At 43.4% G+C, this 15209-nt stretch overlaps 1 protein-coding gene across 1 annotated transcript in view; it reads right to left on the bottom strand.

Annotated features, from left to right (window-relative positions):
* The window catches only part of PHEX (phosphate regulating endopeptidase homolog, X-linked), a 192918-nt gene that overhangs the window by 49338 nt on the left and 128371 nt on the right, over window positions 1-15209 (bottom strand). The window contains exon 13 of the mRNA XM_019524133.1: window positions 5959-6036. Coding sequence (XP_019379678.1) covers window positions 5959-6036 — 78 coding nt within the window. The remainder of the gene's footprint in view (window positions 1-5958; window positions 6037-15209) is intronic.

Here is a 15209-nt window from a genome sequence, read left to right as displayed (position 1 = left end):
CAAAATAAGATTAATAGACTGTTCCAGTTTCCCAAATGCTGGATGACAGAGATTTTACTGTACTTATATGTAACAAGCTATGCATGGTATTATCCAAAAGCCTCATGATTTAACATGTAGTTCACTGGACTAGCCCCACCAGAGTCACCAACATTTCAAGCTATGGTGAGCCATGACCTTGCATACAGTTCATTCACAATTCCTCTGTCACTCCCTCTCTCAGCCTGGCACATATGATTAGTATGGCCCTGCCCTCTATGATTACCCCACAGCTCAGCACTCCTCAGTATATGTATATACTCCAGATATCCCCCACAAAGGAGCTTTGTGCTAAGTAGGCCCCACTTATGACTGGAATTGGGTATTCTTGTTATAAGTCCTGTGATGCTCCAAAAATGTATGTGCAGGTGAGGCACAGGGCAAATCAGTCAGGCTTCAGCTCATGGAGAGCAAGGCCACACAAATCAATCCTATGCACCAGGCTGAGAGGAGAGGCTGACAGAGGGATTCTGAGTATGCAGTGCTGTGGCTCACCATAACCTGAACAAGAGTCAGTAGTGAGCGGGCTGCATTTGATGGACACTATCACATGTCTTATTCATATGGGTTGTACCAACTTATTCTTTTGGTCCAACATGGGCCATGCTCAGTGTTGGCTGCATTTAATCAGCTTGCTAGATGGCTTCTATTGCTAAGCACATGTTCCTTTTGGCAGTACTGTAGTTTAATGCTAGACAATGTATTCAGTGAGAATTTCTTGAATGCAATGTATTGACTGAGAATTTATAAGATGAGAGGCTTTTTCCCCATACTAACTGAAGGGGACCTCATCTTGCATTCAAGTAAATATAGTATCTTGATCTATCAGTGATAGAGTTATATACGTAGCTATGGAAATACACAGGAGTATGATATAATATTATAGTTGTATCAAATGAATTTGGGATGACATGCTATTCATTCATAGTCATAGCAGAATTAAATTTTGCAAGTCATCCTAATTCTGCAGGATGCAGGGCACTCCTACCTTAATCTACTTAAATCACTGGAACTATTTATGTGCTTGTGTGTCAAATATGTACCTTGCTGTAACAGAACTGGAAGGGGATCCTTGAAGGACCTAGCCCTGATAAAAACAGCCTTAGTGTACCTATTCTGGTACACTTTGCTTTTGCCACAGATGTTACAGAAAAAAATTCAAATGCTTTAGTTTTAAAAATTATTGTTTAAAATTATATTGGACCCAGTTTGTATTATTCTAGTTGTTCAGGACATAATTTACAATGGGCTTGACTACACTACAGCAGTAACATGACTTGGCAAGGATAGGCCCAAGCACCCTTTCCCCAACCAACCCAGAAGCCCACTCCAAATCTGGAAGTTCATCAGTGAGGTTGTTTGGAGCAGACTTCTGAAGTTACTCTCGAGATCTATTTCTCCAGTGTGCTTCAGACCAGCCACTGGGGATGATCCTAAAGCAGCCTCACTAATTTGGCACATGCCTATAGGCTTGGTTAGATGAGGAGTAGCAGGGGTAAGCCCAATGAGAACCATGAAAGTTTCTGGAAATGATTTAACACCAATACATAAAATATCATAACCAGAGCTCATTAAGAAAATCCAAATTCACAGTTTCCTAATAAAATCACAGGACAAATTTTATGGAGATTGAGGGGGGCTAGTAAAAAAGGTTTTAATTTTCCAGCCAGCCTTATTTGCAACTTCAATCTGATATTTTAGGACCTCCTGAGATTAAAGGCAAATGCAAAGTATCCCACATGAAAGCTAAAAAGTGAAACTCTCCAATTCCCCATCATAGAAAGCTTTCCTTTCTGGTCCTTCCTAGTTGTGATATACTGGATGAGGATTACAGAATATTTGTGTTGGGTTTTGGAATTGTGTAATTAGAAGGAAATTTTTCACAACTGATGGAAAAAAGGAAATATTCCTTTTTAAAAAACCCAATTGCTATATCAAGCCATGCAAAGTTTAGAATAGCTAGACACATTAGAACCAACCTCTGGGGAAAAGAAAAGAACAGCAGGTAAGGCAATCAAAGCTGCTTGATAAAATATTGCTGTTTTTCACAAAGATCTGCAATTTATCGCATGCCTATCACTGCTGTTTATAAGACAGGTACAACTACTATGAAATAAAAATATATTATACGCAGTGGGGGCATCTACATGAGATGCTTACAGTGGAGCTGCTTAATTAGCTCTACAGTGAAGCATCTCCATCTATACTTGCTGAGCTATTAGGCTGGAGTAAATTACTTAACTCTGCCATAGGTTAGTACTGCCCAATACAAGTACTATCCTTGGTGGAGTTATTGACTCCACCACAATGCATGTGTAGACCATAATGGGACAGGCTGGAGCATGAAGGTGCTACAGTGTGGGGGCTGCCATTCAGCCTGCCCCATACTGGAGTACCCTCATGCCCCAGCCAGCCCCTCTTTAGTACATTGAGCCAGGTCAGAGTAGCCCTGGGCTGGCAGGCTGACCCCTGGGGCTCCCTACCAGCTCAGGCTGTGCCACCCTGGTTCAATGAGCTGTGGTCCTTGGCACACCCATAAATGCTACACCCAGGAGCAATAAATTGTGGTGCAAACCATGCCAGAGTTTATTGTGTCACACTCATTTCACATGTAAATGCACCCAATGGTATTTTGCTGTGTCAGTTAATACTCAAGAGCCTACTTCATGTTAACCAAATGAACTACTTAATAGCATCATAGGTAAACAACAGCCTCTGTTAAGAACTCGGCAACAATTTCCTATTATCTTTTGCAAATGTTTACAACAGGACATGGGTACAGCAATTTGAAAATGCAGATCAAAAGATCCAAATACAGTCCTGATGACTTCTGAAATGAAATTCAGGGATATGGAAGACATTTCAAAATGTCTATTCGTTACTTACACTGACTATGTCTGGCCTGGTTTTCAGAAGCATGGACATCTACTGCTCCCAGCATCTTCAGTGAGATTTCTAGTGTTCTGCACTTTTGAAAAATCAGGCCAGCTATTCTCTCTAGTCAGATTTGTAAAAATATTTAGGAGACCAGTTTCCATAAATACCCAACTATCCTCAATTGCTTTAAAACTGTAGGCCTTTAAGCCTACCCAAGGTAGTAGTAGTCACCACTCCTTTTAACCACCATGACTATGTCCTGGCTGACCAAATTTAAAACTACTTTCCCATTGTTTCATGGTTTCCTACTCATTCTGCAAACGTTGCATTGCTAAAGCAGACTTGCAAACACTCCACATCCAAATACCTGTATTTCATTCACATGTATAATTATAATTACTTACTACTCCTACTTTCAGTATAATAGAGCACATGGGTCTCAGTTAACCTCAAAGATCCAGTGTGATGGGATGTGTAATACAGGAACAGAGGAAGTCATAGCCATTGTCCTACAGCATTTTTAATTCTAAGACTTATTTCATGATGAGTTTTGTTTCAAATACCTGCTGCGCCGTTCACTAAACAGTACTGGATCTTTTAAATATAATAATGTTAGTAAAATTTCCTTTTTGGAAGGAAACCAAATTCTCAAACCATTTGTAAAATGAGGGGCTTCGAAATTTTTAATATTATTTTCTTCTAGGAAAGGACAGAGCTACATTTAATCTGAGCCTGAGGCGCACACAAAGAATTAATGAGTCTGAAAACTGATGAGTACAAGCTAAGCCAAAACATGCATTTAAACATGAGAAGTATGTGAGCAAACAGTGTTCTTTCTTGGGAGTTTTAATATTTGACATCAGCTATTTATTTTTCAAAGTATACCCTTTGAGGCCTAATAAATGTTTTATCACAACAGTTGTAAAGAGAAGAAAAAAACAGGATTGCTTATCTTGGGCAGTTCAGATGATTGGTAATTGGATAGAGGGGATTTCACCTGTAGATCAGTGGTTTACACCCAGACTGTACCATCAATGAATTGAGGTCATTACTATGTAATTACATGTTCATATGAATAAATCAGTACCTCAAAGCAATTGCTAGAGCACAAATATTTATTTTCTTCAAAAATCATCATGCTAGGTCAATCACTAGAGTCCCCTCTTTATATTGGTACTTAAAATAAAAGTTGTAATTAAACCATTTTGTGTAATTTTAGGTGATATACTTTATTCTGAATTAGAGAGAGATGCACATGAGCACTTGAATCAAACTACAGCTATGTGAACCTATGTGTGCTTAGAAAATTATCATGAAGAATAATTGCTGTATCATTTATTGTGAGTTTTCATACCTGAACATTTCACTTTTATAAAAACTATTGATGATATTACTATTGACCTGCTGGAAACATGCAAAAACACATAGTTCAAAAGGTATCATTATGAAAAACTATTTCACTATTAAAGCAGGGCCACTGTTGCTTTTAAAAAGTTTACTTTAGCCACATTTTCATGAATGTCACAAATACTTGGAAGAAGTTTATTTTTTATTTATGTTGCACTTTATTACATATATATTGCATAGTTCTACTTCCAACGAACCTAGCCTGGATGCTTTATCATTGCTGAAGGCAGTGTCTAAAAACATGAAGATCTATATTGCTAAAAGTTTCCTGATAGATTTCCAAAATTTTCACAATTAGCCATACGGAAAAAAGACAGGCAATCGGATGTATAGAGTCTGCTGATAAATCAATTATCTATTTTTAAAAAAAATTAGGCCCAGTTTCCAAATGCCTTTTACCAGTCATACTTCTTATGCTAGCAAATAACCCTGAAAGGTTACTCTAGTCTCATCCTCAATCTCATTCAAACAGATTGTAAAGGTGCGCTCTCCACCGTTTCCTTGCTCTTCCTGAGTTTTACTTCTTATAGCTTGTCTAGACCGAGTCAGAGGTCTAGAATCAGCCCTCCGAACTGGGATGAGCGTGCCCTGAGTGTGCACCACTGCACTTCAGAGCCAGAAGCTCACCCGAGGCTGCTCCAGATTTGTCCCCAGAGCCTGCCTTCAAGCCTTCAGTGGGCAAATACTGGGGACAAGTCCAGAAAAGCCTCAGGGACAAACTTCCATTGTCAGCATATTTGGATAGGTGGGGTAGGCTTGGTCCCATGTTCCTGAGACCTGCCTCAGACATGGTAAACCCTGTAGAGTTCTGAGTAGAAGCATGTATTTTTTGAAGTTCTCCATGTTCTCAGAGCAGGATGGTCTTGTTATTAAATCACTAGACTGGGACTGGTGAAATAGGGGTCCAAATGCATAGCTGTACCACAGACATTCTGTATGATGTAGGGGAGGCAAAACTGCAAAGAAAGGAATGAATGTGCAAAGAAAGGAATGAACTATAGGCCCTGTCTACTCATGAAGCTAAGGGCATGATGGGATCTAATGTGCAATTCACACAATTACATCTCCACATGTGCATGGCAGGAAGTGTGACTGTGGGATTGCGCATTCAATCCCCACCGTGCCTTATTGCCAGTGCAGGGGGAGCGCAATCCTGAGATCCCCCTGACCGCCAAGAAGTAGGATCCCACATCTGGGGTGCACCATGCCCAAAGTGAAACCCCTGGACCCTGGGGATCACAACTGTCAAGAACCCTAGGGCTCAGAGGTTTCATTCTGGGCATGGTTCACCTCTACAGCTGGGAACCCTGTTAGCAGATGTGGCTCCTAGCTGCAGGAGAGACCCTGCTCCACACGCAAATGAAAACTAGATAGCAACCAGCTATAAAGTTAGTACACATTTTTTAGGTCTAACTTTATAGCTGGTTGGAGTTTTTCATTGTGTGATGATAGCTACTTTGTACATGTAGCTGGTCTCCAGGTAATTGTGCAATTAACCAATTAATTGCACAATACCTGTAACATGTAGAGGGGGTTCCACTACATTTTTTTTAAAATACCTGCTTTGATTTTGGATGGTTGAAGGGAATGGTTGCAACAACAGTAAAAAAAGAAAACTATAAATGTTACACTTACTGTTTTGACATCTTCAATAATATATGTGTCATTCATTATGAACTCAGGGTATCCCACTTTTGCCATGACAGCTCTTGCCTTTGGGGGAAAAGAAAAAGCGTTTGTAAGTTTAATAATTTCAAAGTACATCTCTTTTCTCATACTATTCCTACTGCATGGTACTCTTGCTGTCTCAGAGATCATCTAGTTTTCACCACAACCTGTTATTGGAAAAGTAGGCACAACTAATCAACTCCACTGTGGGACACTGGGCATGCGGACATCACCCAGGGGTGCTGCCATGACACGTCCTGCCTATTTGCTCCCACTTCATGCTTCCAATGTAGCCACCCTTAGAGCAGCCTTGAACACATGCCTGAGAAAGAGAGCCTGAATGCAGCTCTGAGCGTCCACTCTAAGGCAGTCCTTTGCCTTATTTATGGGTTTTGGTGTGTATAGAAAGGGAGAAGGAGGGTGCTATGCATTTCTCAGTGGAGATCCCCAGCTTGGCCTGCCATAGGTCTCTCATTGAGGGCTAGATTCTGCTTCCAGTTTACACAAGAACTCAGTTGATCCTTAGCGAGAGCTGAATCTCAGTAAGGATCTGCAAGCAGAGTTAATCTTATGGTCACATGGTATTTTCTACAGCATTTCTAAAAGATGGTCACAACTACATAAAGCAGCTGCTCAAGTCCAGTTGTGCAAATTTATTTGGATAGGAATATGAAAGGGTCAGAGCCTTCACAGGTGTAAACTAACATTGTTTTCTTTAAGACAAATCAATGTATGATAATATGCATGAGGTGAACATTGTTTGATGGAGCACATGGTTTCGTTTGACCACTCTATTGAGCCAGATTCATTCTTTCTGAGGAGTCTAAACTCTTTGCACTTCTCTATTTTAACACAATCCACTTCTTAAAATATTTGCTCCCAATAACAAGCTCTGAATTCCTTGGTTTAATAAAAAAGCAATAACTTGTTTAAACAATGCAATTTTTTTTTTGCATTCACTTGGATTTTTTCTGTGAAACGGGATACAAATTTTCCTTAGTGTTTATGCGAGGACATACCCACGCCATATGTGACCATAAAAGCTATGACTTGAGCACTTACATGTGACAAAATATGGTACAAACTGCAAACAATTATGCAAACTGATTTTATAGTGACTCATGGAAGGCACTAAGCTTTGCCCACACAAAGGACATCCAGCCATAGTTGCCATGGAAACAATTTGTTTTTAAGACAAAAAGCACAAAGAGAGAAAAAGACTAGAAGATGAGAAAACAAACAAAATCTGACAAGTACATGGACTAGACTAATGTGATCAAGTGAGGCAGTACAATGTTTTAAATCCTTGTTTTATAGGAAGGTGCCTTTTTGTACTACAAAACTTTTCCATAAATTTTTCCCTCTAGTAATGGCATCTTTCAAATACAAAAATCTGAAACCATATGGAAGCTGAAAAAGGAAAACCCTAATGAACTATTCAGGCCTTTGAAAGAAACTGCGTTTATCTCCAACCCAGCAATCTGTTCAGTGTGAGGAGACCCCAGAGTCCACATGGTATACCATATTGATTTCCAGCCTCCATGTGGATACCACATTGCCCATATGTAATCTAATAGACTAAGGTTTTATAAACCAAGATGACTGGAAATTTTGAAATAACCGAGAAAAATCTCATCTGCCACCTTGGAGTCATTTCACCCTAGTGGCCATCCCCCATATTAAAAAAACAATAGCATCTTGTGAAAATCATCAGTAACATAACCAAGATAAGCAACTCAGTTCACCTACGTACCAATTTCAGCCTCTAAAGGCTAATTTACTCCATGTTACAATCCTGCTTATAGCATTAAGGCCACAAAATACCAGAATTAAAAAAATTTCTTCTGCCATATCTTCTCCCATCCCAAAAAGATCAGAACCTAATCCCCCAGGCACCAGGACCTCCTATAAAAGAAGTGACAAGAATGAGAATAATAAAAATTAGAGAAATTCCAATAACTAGATCACTTGAAGGAGGGTTAATGAATTTACCCCAAATTATTTTCCATCCTCTTTCATAAAAGACATTTGCAAGAAAACAGATTGTTTATTTCTTGAGAGTTCATCTATTCTTAGAGCTTACTTCAATCCCAAAATTATAATCTTCCACTTGTGACATCACAATTAATTGCTATAGGGCTAATTAAGATGTCACAAACAGAAGATTACGACTTCAGGTGGGAAATTAGCAGCAGGAGCAGATGAACTCTTAAGCAAGAAAGATCCCATTGTCATGCAAATAGCCCCAGTGATAGAAAAACAATAGAAGACAAATGCTGTACAGGAAATATGAAATGAGCCAAATTATCTCTCAATAGAATGTTTTCTCAGTTTTCCATGAGGCTTAGAAGGTGTTCAAGGTACTTTAAATGCCTGAGAAAAAGGGAGAACCACAATTCATCTGTGAGATTGCATATAATCAGCAGCATCTATTTTTTACCCTGACTATGCTGTCTTGTCCATCTGGCTGCACTTTTGTAAGGGGTTAGAACATTTGATTTCTTTATTTTAGATGTTTGCAATGCTATTTGTTATATCAGTCTCAAGGAAGCAAGTAGAAAAGCTCATCAGTTTTAATTTCCACTAAGTTGGCTGCCTAAATGAGTTAAGTTGGTCTCAAATGTCTTGCATGTATTTCAAAGTTATCATTTTAATCACTTAATTAAGCAGCCTTTGTGTTGCATCTACATAATTGAGCCCCTTAACATTTTTGATTAAATCAACACAATAAACAAAATCATTTATAATAGCTGATAAACAACTGCCCTTTAAAACTGATTTATAATGCAACTTACATAAATCCATAGTGGTTTTGACAGATTCTGTGTGGATTAATTACTCCACTATTATGTTGAATTATGAAAGCTCCAATCAGAAAAAAGTTATAAGCAAAAAATTAGCTGACTTTTTCAGTGTATAACAAAAGTGAATTTACCCTGTTTTGAACAACATTAGATCTTTTTTTAAAATGGCATTTTCCAGACTGCTTTCCAAGAAAAAGCACTAAAGCAGGGTTAGGCAATGGTTTTTGGCCGGAGTGCCGAATAAAACACAATGTCTATCTTGGAAGGTGCCGGAGTGCCAGCATGCCAGAAAAACAAAAGGAGGTTGGAGGGGTAGGGGGGGTACATGGCAAGATGCACTGCATATTAGTATAGTTAATAATCATAAATGTTGCCATTTTTTTTTTATTTTTATTTTTTACAGTAAATACCAGATTTTCTAAAAATTCTAAACCTGGTGACAAAAAATAAAACTTCATATGCTACCTTTTCTTTTGTGTATTTGTTAAGCATGTTGTGATGAGAGTGAGAGAGAAAAAAAGAGTGAGAAAGAAAGAGGAGAGAAAAGAGACAAAGAAGATGGGAGAGAGAAAAAAGAAAAACAAAGACAAAAGAAAAATAAAAGAGAAAAAACAAAAGAGGAGAGACAAAAAAAGGAAGAGGGTGCGACCCTCACCACCAGTGTCTCTTACTGCTACCAGCTGTGGCTCAGGCCTGCTGGCAGTGTCCAACAGCGACACCCCAGCAGCACTCAAGCCTCCCTGATGGTCCTGGAGGGAGGACAACCCGGGCCTAGAGCTGAGAGGGAGGGCCTAGCCCCGGCTCGGGTAGAAGGACGCCCCTTCCCACATGGGCAGGGGCAGCACCAAGGTTGATCATTTGGGTCAGGGTCTGGGCAGCATGAGGTGGCACCTTGGGAAGGCTGGCCCAGCCAGGCCCTTGGGAAGATGGCAGCTGGAGGAGAGTAGGGGCTAGGTGGGAAGCAAGGGCTGCTGTGGGGCTCTTCACTCTCAGGCCATAGTGGGGGCACCCAGCAGCACCTGAGTTGAGGGCTCAGGCTGACCCACACAGCTGTGCAGGAATGGGGAGCAGCTGTCCTGCTCACAAGGAGATGCAGCCTGGCCAAGGCAGGACACCAGGCTCAGGGGTCTCCTGGCTTGGCCTCTATGCACACCAGGTACAGCGCAAGTGGGACAGAGCCTCTGGAGCTGCAGGAGCCCCGTAGGCTCTGGGAACAGTTGTTGGAGGCAGTGTTTGGTGCCAAGCCAGGCAGGAGCTTGCAGCCAGCAGCCCTGTGCAGGGCCTGGCCCAGCCCCTGCCCATTGAGGGGAGCTGTGGGTGTACAAGGCCGAGGCCTGATCCCTGCACTAAAGGAATGGATTCTTAGCTGGTGTAAATTGTGAGTACCTTGAAACCCTCTTAAATCCAGCAATCTCAGTGAACACCCCCAATAAAAACTAGATCCCACTCTCTGAAAGGAGCAAAGGTGGCCTCTGACCTTAAACTAGGGGTGTCAATGATTCGATCATGTCATAGAATCATGGGGAAGTAAGGTTGGAAGGGACCTCACAAAGTCATCTAGTCCAGGCCCCTGTGCAAGGCAGGATCATCTCAATCAAGCGTATGTCCAATTTGCTCTTGAAAAATTCCAGGGATAGAGATTCCACAACCTCTCTAGGAGCCTGTTCCAATGTTAGAACGCCTTCGTAGTCAGAAAGATCTTCCTAAATTTCCTCTGCTGCAGTTTGAGGTCAGTGCTCCTATTTCTGTCCCATATAGCTGCAGAGAAAAGTCAATCTCTTCCCTTTATAATCACATTTCAGGTATTTAAAGACTGTTATCAAAATCACCCCTTAGTTTTCTCTTTTCCTGACTAAATAATCCCAGTTCTTTCAGGATTTCAGCCTCATAAATTGCGTTTCTCTGGCCTCTAGTCATTTTTGTCACTCCTCCAACATCCCGTGATTTTGCTTCTGCCTATACTCGGCGGTGGCAGTGGTCCCTCAAAATTGAGGATGACACCCCACAGGCTTGATGGGTCCTCAGGTAACTGAGAAGCCCAATTCTGGATGCACACGTTCTTCAGCAACACAGGCATGTTGTTGCATGGGGGAGTGGGATTTGCAGTCCTGAGTTGGTCTCCTTCTCCTTTCTCTGCTGCTGCCATTCCACCTCAATATCAAGTCATTGAGCCTCAAAGTGACATGTGCCCTGGTGGACCACATGGCGCCACACCAAACAGTCACCAGCTTGCTCCTCCCAGCCGTTGGTGTCAATACCTCCATGCTTGAGGGTGACCTTGAGCATGTTTTTATACCATTTCCTTTGGCCGCCCTTTGAGCATTGGCCAACGGAGAGCTGGGAGAAGAGAATCTGATGAGGGGGCTGGTTCTTGGACATTCGGATGCAGTGGCTCGTGCAGTGGAGTTGATTTCTCAAGAGTAAGGCTTCGATGCTGGTGGACACTGTTCCATGGAGGACGCTCACACTGGTCCTCTGGTCCTCCCATTTGATCCCCAGGATTCAACACAAGCACCGCTGGTGAAAGCTATGCTAGTCACTGTGTGAATCAACAACGAGCAATGTGTATTTATGAGTATGCCTATGCTACAGGAGGAGAGAGTACAGTTACACTGCAAAAGAATTAAGCCCTGTCCAACTTCTTTCACACCTATGTCAACCCTGAATTGGAGAATCTTTCCCCTCTCCCCACAAGCTACTACTCTTGAGCACATTGGTAAACCTAAGTGAACCCCCCCACCCCCACCCCAGCCCTGCTTCTTGAGCACATTGGCCAGTATCCCTAAGTGTACTGGCCATGGAATCTCTCCAGGCATCCTCACTACCTTATTTCCAGGGCTGAAGACTAAGACTCCAACAATAGGCCAGATATAAACTCTGTCAATATAGCCTTGGAAGCTGAGGAGTAAGAGGATGACCAATACCTCCACTACTCTTCTTTTTGTAATCCTATCCCATCATTCATAAGCAAGTCAGAACCTCAGATCTGTCTGGTTTTCCAGTGAGAAGCATCTTAGATGTAAGAGCAGGTTAGACAAGCCTGGCCATGCCATCTCCCATGGGCTGCTGCTGAACCAAATGAAAACCTCCATGGGCATGTCCTGACATGCACACAGTTGTGATTTGCAGTGCCTCAAAGCAGTCTGAGGCAGTGTAAACTACACACAGTGCATGTGTAAGTATTAGCAGTGCAGCAGGTTTTGGGTGGGGCTCTATGCTCCAGCCACAGGGTTGACCCTGCCCTTCTGCTGTCTAGCTGGAGCAAGGACCAGCTCTAGCTGGCATGGGAGGGGCAAAGAGCAAAGGGAGGGGCGGCAGCAAAATGGGCAGGGAGGAGGTTAATTCTTCCTTCCTTCCTCCCTTCTCCCACTGCAGCTGGGTTCAGTGTCTCCCGGGGAGCAGAGGGGAGGGGGCTGCAGTGGTGGCCCCTTCAACTGGCAGGACCTAGCTCCAGGGAAGGGAGGAAGGGAGGAATTAACCTTCCTCCCTGCCCCCTTCACCTTAATGGGGCCATGCTGGGTTGGTGGTTCGGCAGAGTTGTGAGGGGGGCTCTGTTTTGTGCTGTGGGAGATTCTGAGAGGCACTGGATGGGGACTCTTCCTCCTCCTCCCCTTCCTCCCCTGCCCCTGCAGGGGTGGGGGGGGGGAGCTGGGGGCTCCATGCAATGCTGCCTAGCCCCAGAGCAGGAGCAGAGGGGGCAGGGGGAGGCACTCTTCTGCCTCTTCTTCCTCCCCCCAAAGGAGCAGCAGGAACATGGAGCTCAGCTGGTCAGGGTGTGGGTGTTTGGGGTGTGAGGGAGGGTAGCGGTGTAGGGACCCCACACACTCCCCACATGGCGTGCAACCCCTGCTGCCTGATAGGAGCAGCAGCAGGCAGGGAGGTCAGGGTGCTCACGCCCGACACAGGCATGGCTCCGGCCAGTGCTGCATGGGGGAAAGGGGTGGAGCCTGCCTTATCCCCACGGCTCTGGTCCCTGAGCCTGCAGCTCCAGCCCTGCACTGGAGCCAGCTGCTTCCCCTGCTCCCCACTGTGTAGGTCCCCCACTCTGCCAGGAGTGGTGGGAGTCCTGCCCCCTGCTTCCCCACAGAGTCCAGCATGGGGCTTCCCTGTGTGACTGCAGAGCTACAGGCATGGTGCAGAGCCTCAACAGAGGAGCGATGGGGGAGAAGCAGGGAGAAAAGTCCCCCCTAGAACCAGGCAGCCTCACAGAGCCCCCTCGCCACTCCACCACAAGGAGGGAGGAAGAGGAAGAAGAGCCCTCTGCAACACCAATCAGGGCCCCCCTCCCAGCCCCATGACAGTGGGAGAGAGGGAGGAGGAGGAAGAGTTGCCCTCTGGGGCTGGGCAGTTGTGTGTGCCTGGATTGCTCCCAGCTGTCAGGGAGCCACTGAGGTGGCCTGCCAGAGCCTGGCCACACCCTCCCCTCCTCAGCTTAGCTTCCCTGTGGAAGGGAGGGCTGCTGTAGCACCCCTGGGCTTCTGGCTTGAGCCACTGCAGGTTAGACTAATCTGCAAAGACTGAATCAATTCAGGCTCAGGTTTTTTGAATGTTTGTCCTTAGCCCATATGGCTAAAGCTGAGGAAGTGCCTCATATGATATGCTAGCCAATTGCCCGTCAAGAACGATGGGTGAATGGGGCCGGGTGGGGACGGAGCATCCCCAGCCACCACCCCACACCTCTGCTGCCTCCTAAGAGTTGGGGGGCAGGGAAAGCTTGCCCCACCATGCCCTCTATCCCCCCCACACCAGCACCTCACACCGCTGCCGCTTCCAGTACCGCTAGCCTTGCCCCCTCCCCTCCAGCCCTGATCCTCAGAGGCAGCAGAGTGCTGTCATGGCAGCGCTCCACCACCTCCAAGGCCCTGACCAGGGCCAGGGAGACAGGCAAGGCCACCGGCGCTGGCTTCATTCCCCTTCTCCATCCCTGTCATCATGGTAGCACTCCACAATCTGAGTGGTTGTTTCACTAACCAGTCGGAGTGCTCCAAATATGTTATAGACAGACAGACAGATGGACTAAGCCCTTTATTATATAAGAATCTTGACTGTGGACCTTTCCTCTTGTGTCCTTTCTCCAAAGAAACCCAAGCTGTCCTTTTACAAGCAGCGTGTAGATAACTACCACTCATTCTCCTTTATATGAAGAAATCTGGAATGCTACACTCCAAGTTTAGCTTGCAGTGCACGTTAAATGAGATGGAAGAATCACAAACTGGAGATAAAAGATAGGCAATTTTGTGAGAGAAAGGGTAGTTATGACTCTTTTTTCTCTTCAGACCTCACTCCCTCAATCCCAAAGATGTCTTGTTCCTATTGTACCACCTAAGCCCTTTATTTTTCCCTGTTTTTGTGTACGTTTCAACAGCAAAATGCTACTTATGCACCTTTTGCACTTATTTGAGGCATATCTTTAAATCATATAGAAAGGCCCAAATTGCTCTGATGCTGCGAACAATCTACTTCTCCAGACTTCCTAATAGAAAATGTCAAACCTCACCCAAGTACCATTTCTATTATTATTAGTCTTATTATTATTTATATATTTTATATTGTGGAATTACTGAGATGCCTTAGGCTAAGTCAGAGCCTCTTGCACTGCACATCATAAGGTAAGAAGGACCGTCTAGCTGACAGGCCACTAGATTTGACTTCAGAGACCTAAATTCCCAGATCACACTTCATTACTTCAGTCAGGTTATGAAATCTGCATTTTGCTAAGGCTGCTGTAAGGACAAAGGGCCAGTTTCTATTCCATGTATTAGGCATATACATGAATGCAGGTATGTAAGCATGATCCTATGCCATCCTGCTTGAACCTCTGAAAAAAAATTAATACAAAAGGTGGGTAGGTCCTCCTCCTCATCATTGCTTTCTTGCAACTCCAAGTTAAGATTGTAGTCATTATAAAGTTAGATGCATTCATGGATTTTCTTGGACTCAAATAGAGTAGAATATAATTTCACTTAGACACCTAAATCCATTTGTGGGATTAACACATGGAACTGCATCTGGACCAAAGTGTTCAAATATTACCATAACAAGTGCCACATAACTACCTAGATAGATAAACTGTTTAAAACGTACACTACTTGACGAGCCTTGCCACAAAGTATTTTCAGTCTAAAAAGTAGGTTTGTAGTAGCTCCTCATCCTATCAACAGTTAAAGTGCAAAATATACTACACATGCTTTTGAGGTTATACATGAGGAAAACCCTGTATTATGTAATTTTAATTTCTATTAAAAGCACTCTTATGCCTATTTTACATTCAAGAAATAAAAAATTATAAATATATAAAATAGATTTCTTTACTCTGTAGCAAGTAAAGACAAGAATGGAAAGGACAGGAATTTGTATAATAGGTGCAATAAAGTTGACGCCCTTGATCTAAAGGTGGGTAGGTCCTCCTCCTCC

Source organism: Gavialis gangeticus, unplaced genomic scaffold (assembly GCF_001723915.1).
Source record: "Gavialis gangeticus isolate Ggan-Ray unplaced genomic scaffold, GavGan_comp1, whole genome shotgun sequence".
Taxonomy (NCBI): Eukaryota; Metazoa; Chordata; order Crocodylia; family Gavialidae; genus Gavialis; species Gavialis gangeticus.
This window is presented reverse-complemented; position numbering and strand designations above follow the sequence as displayed.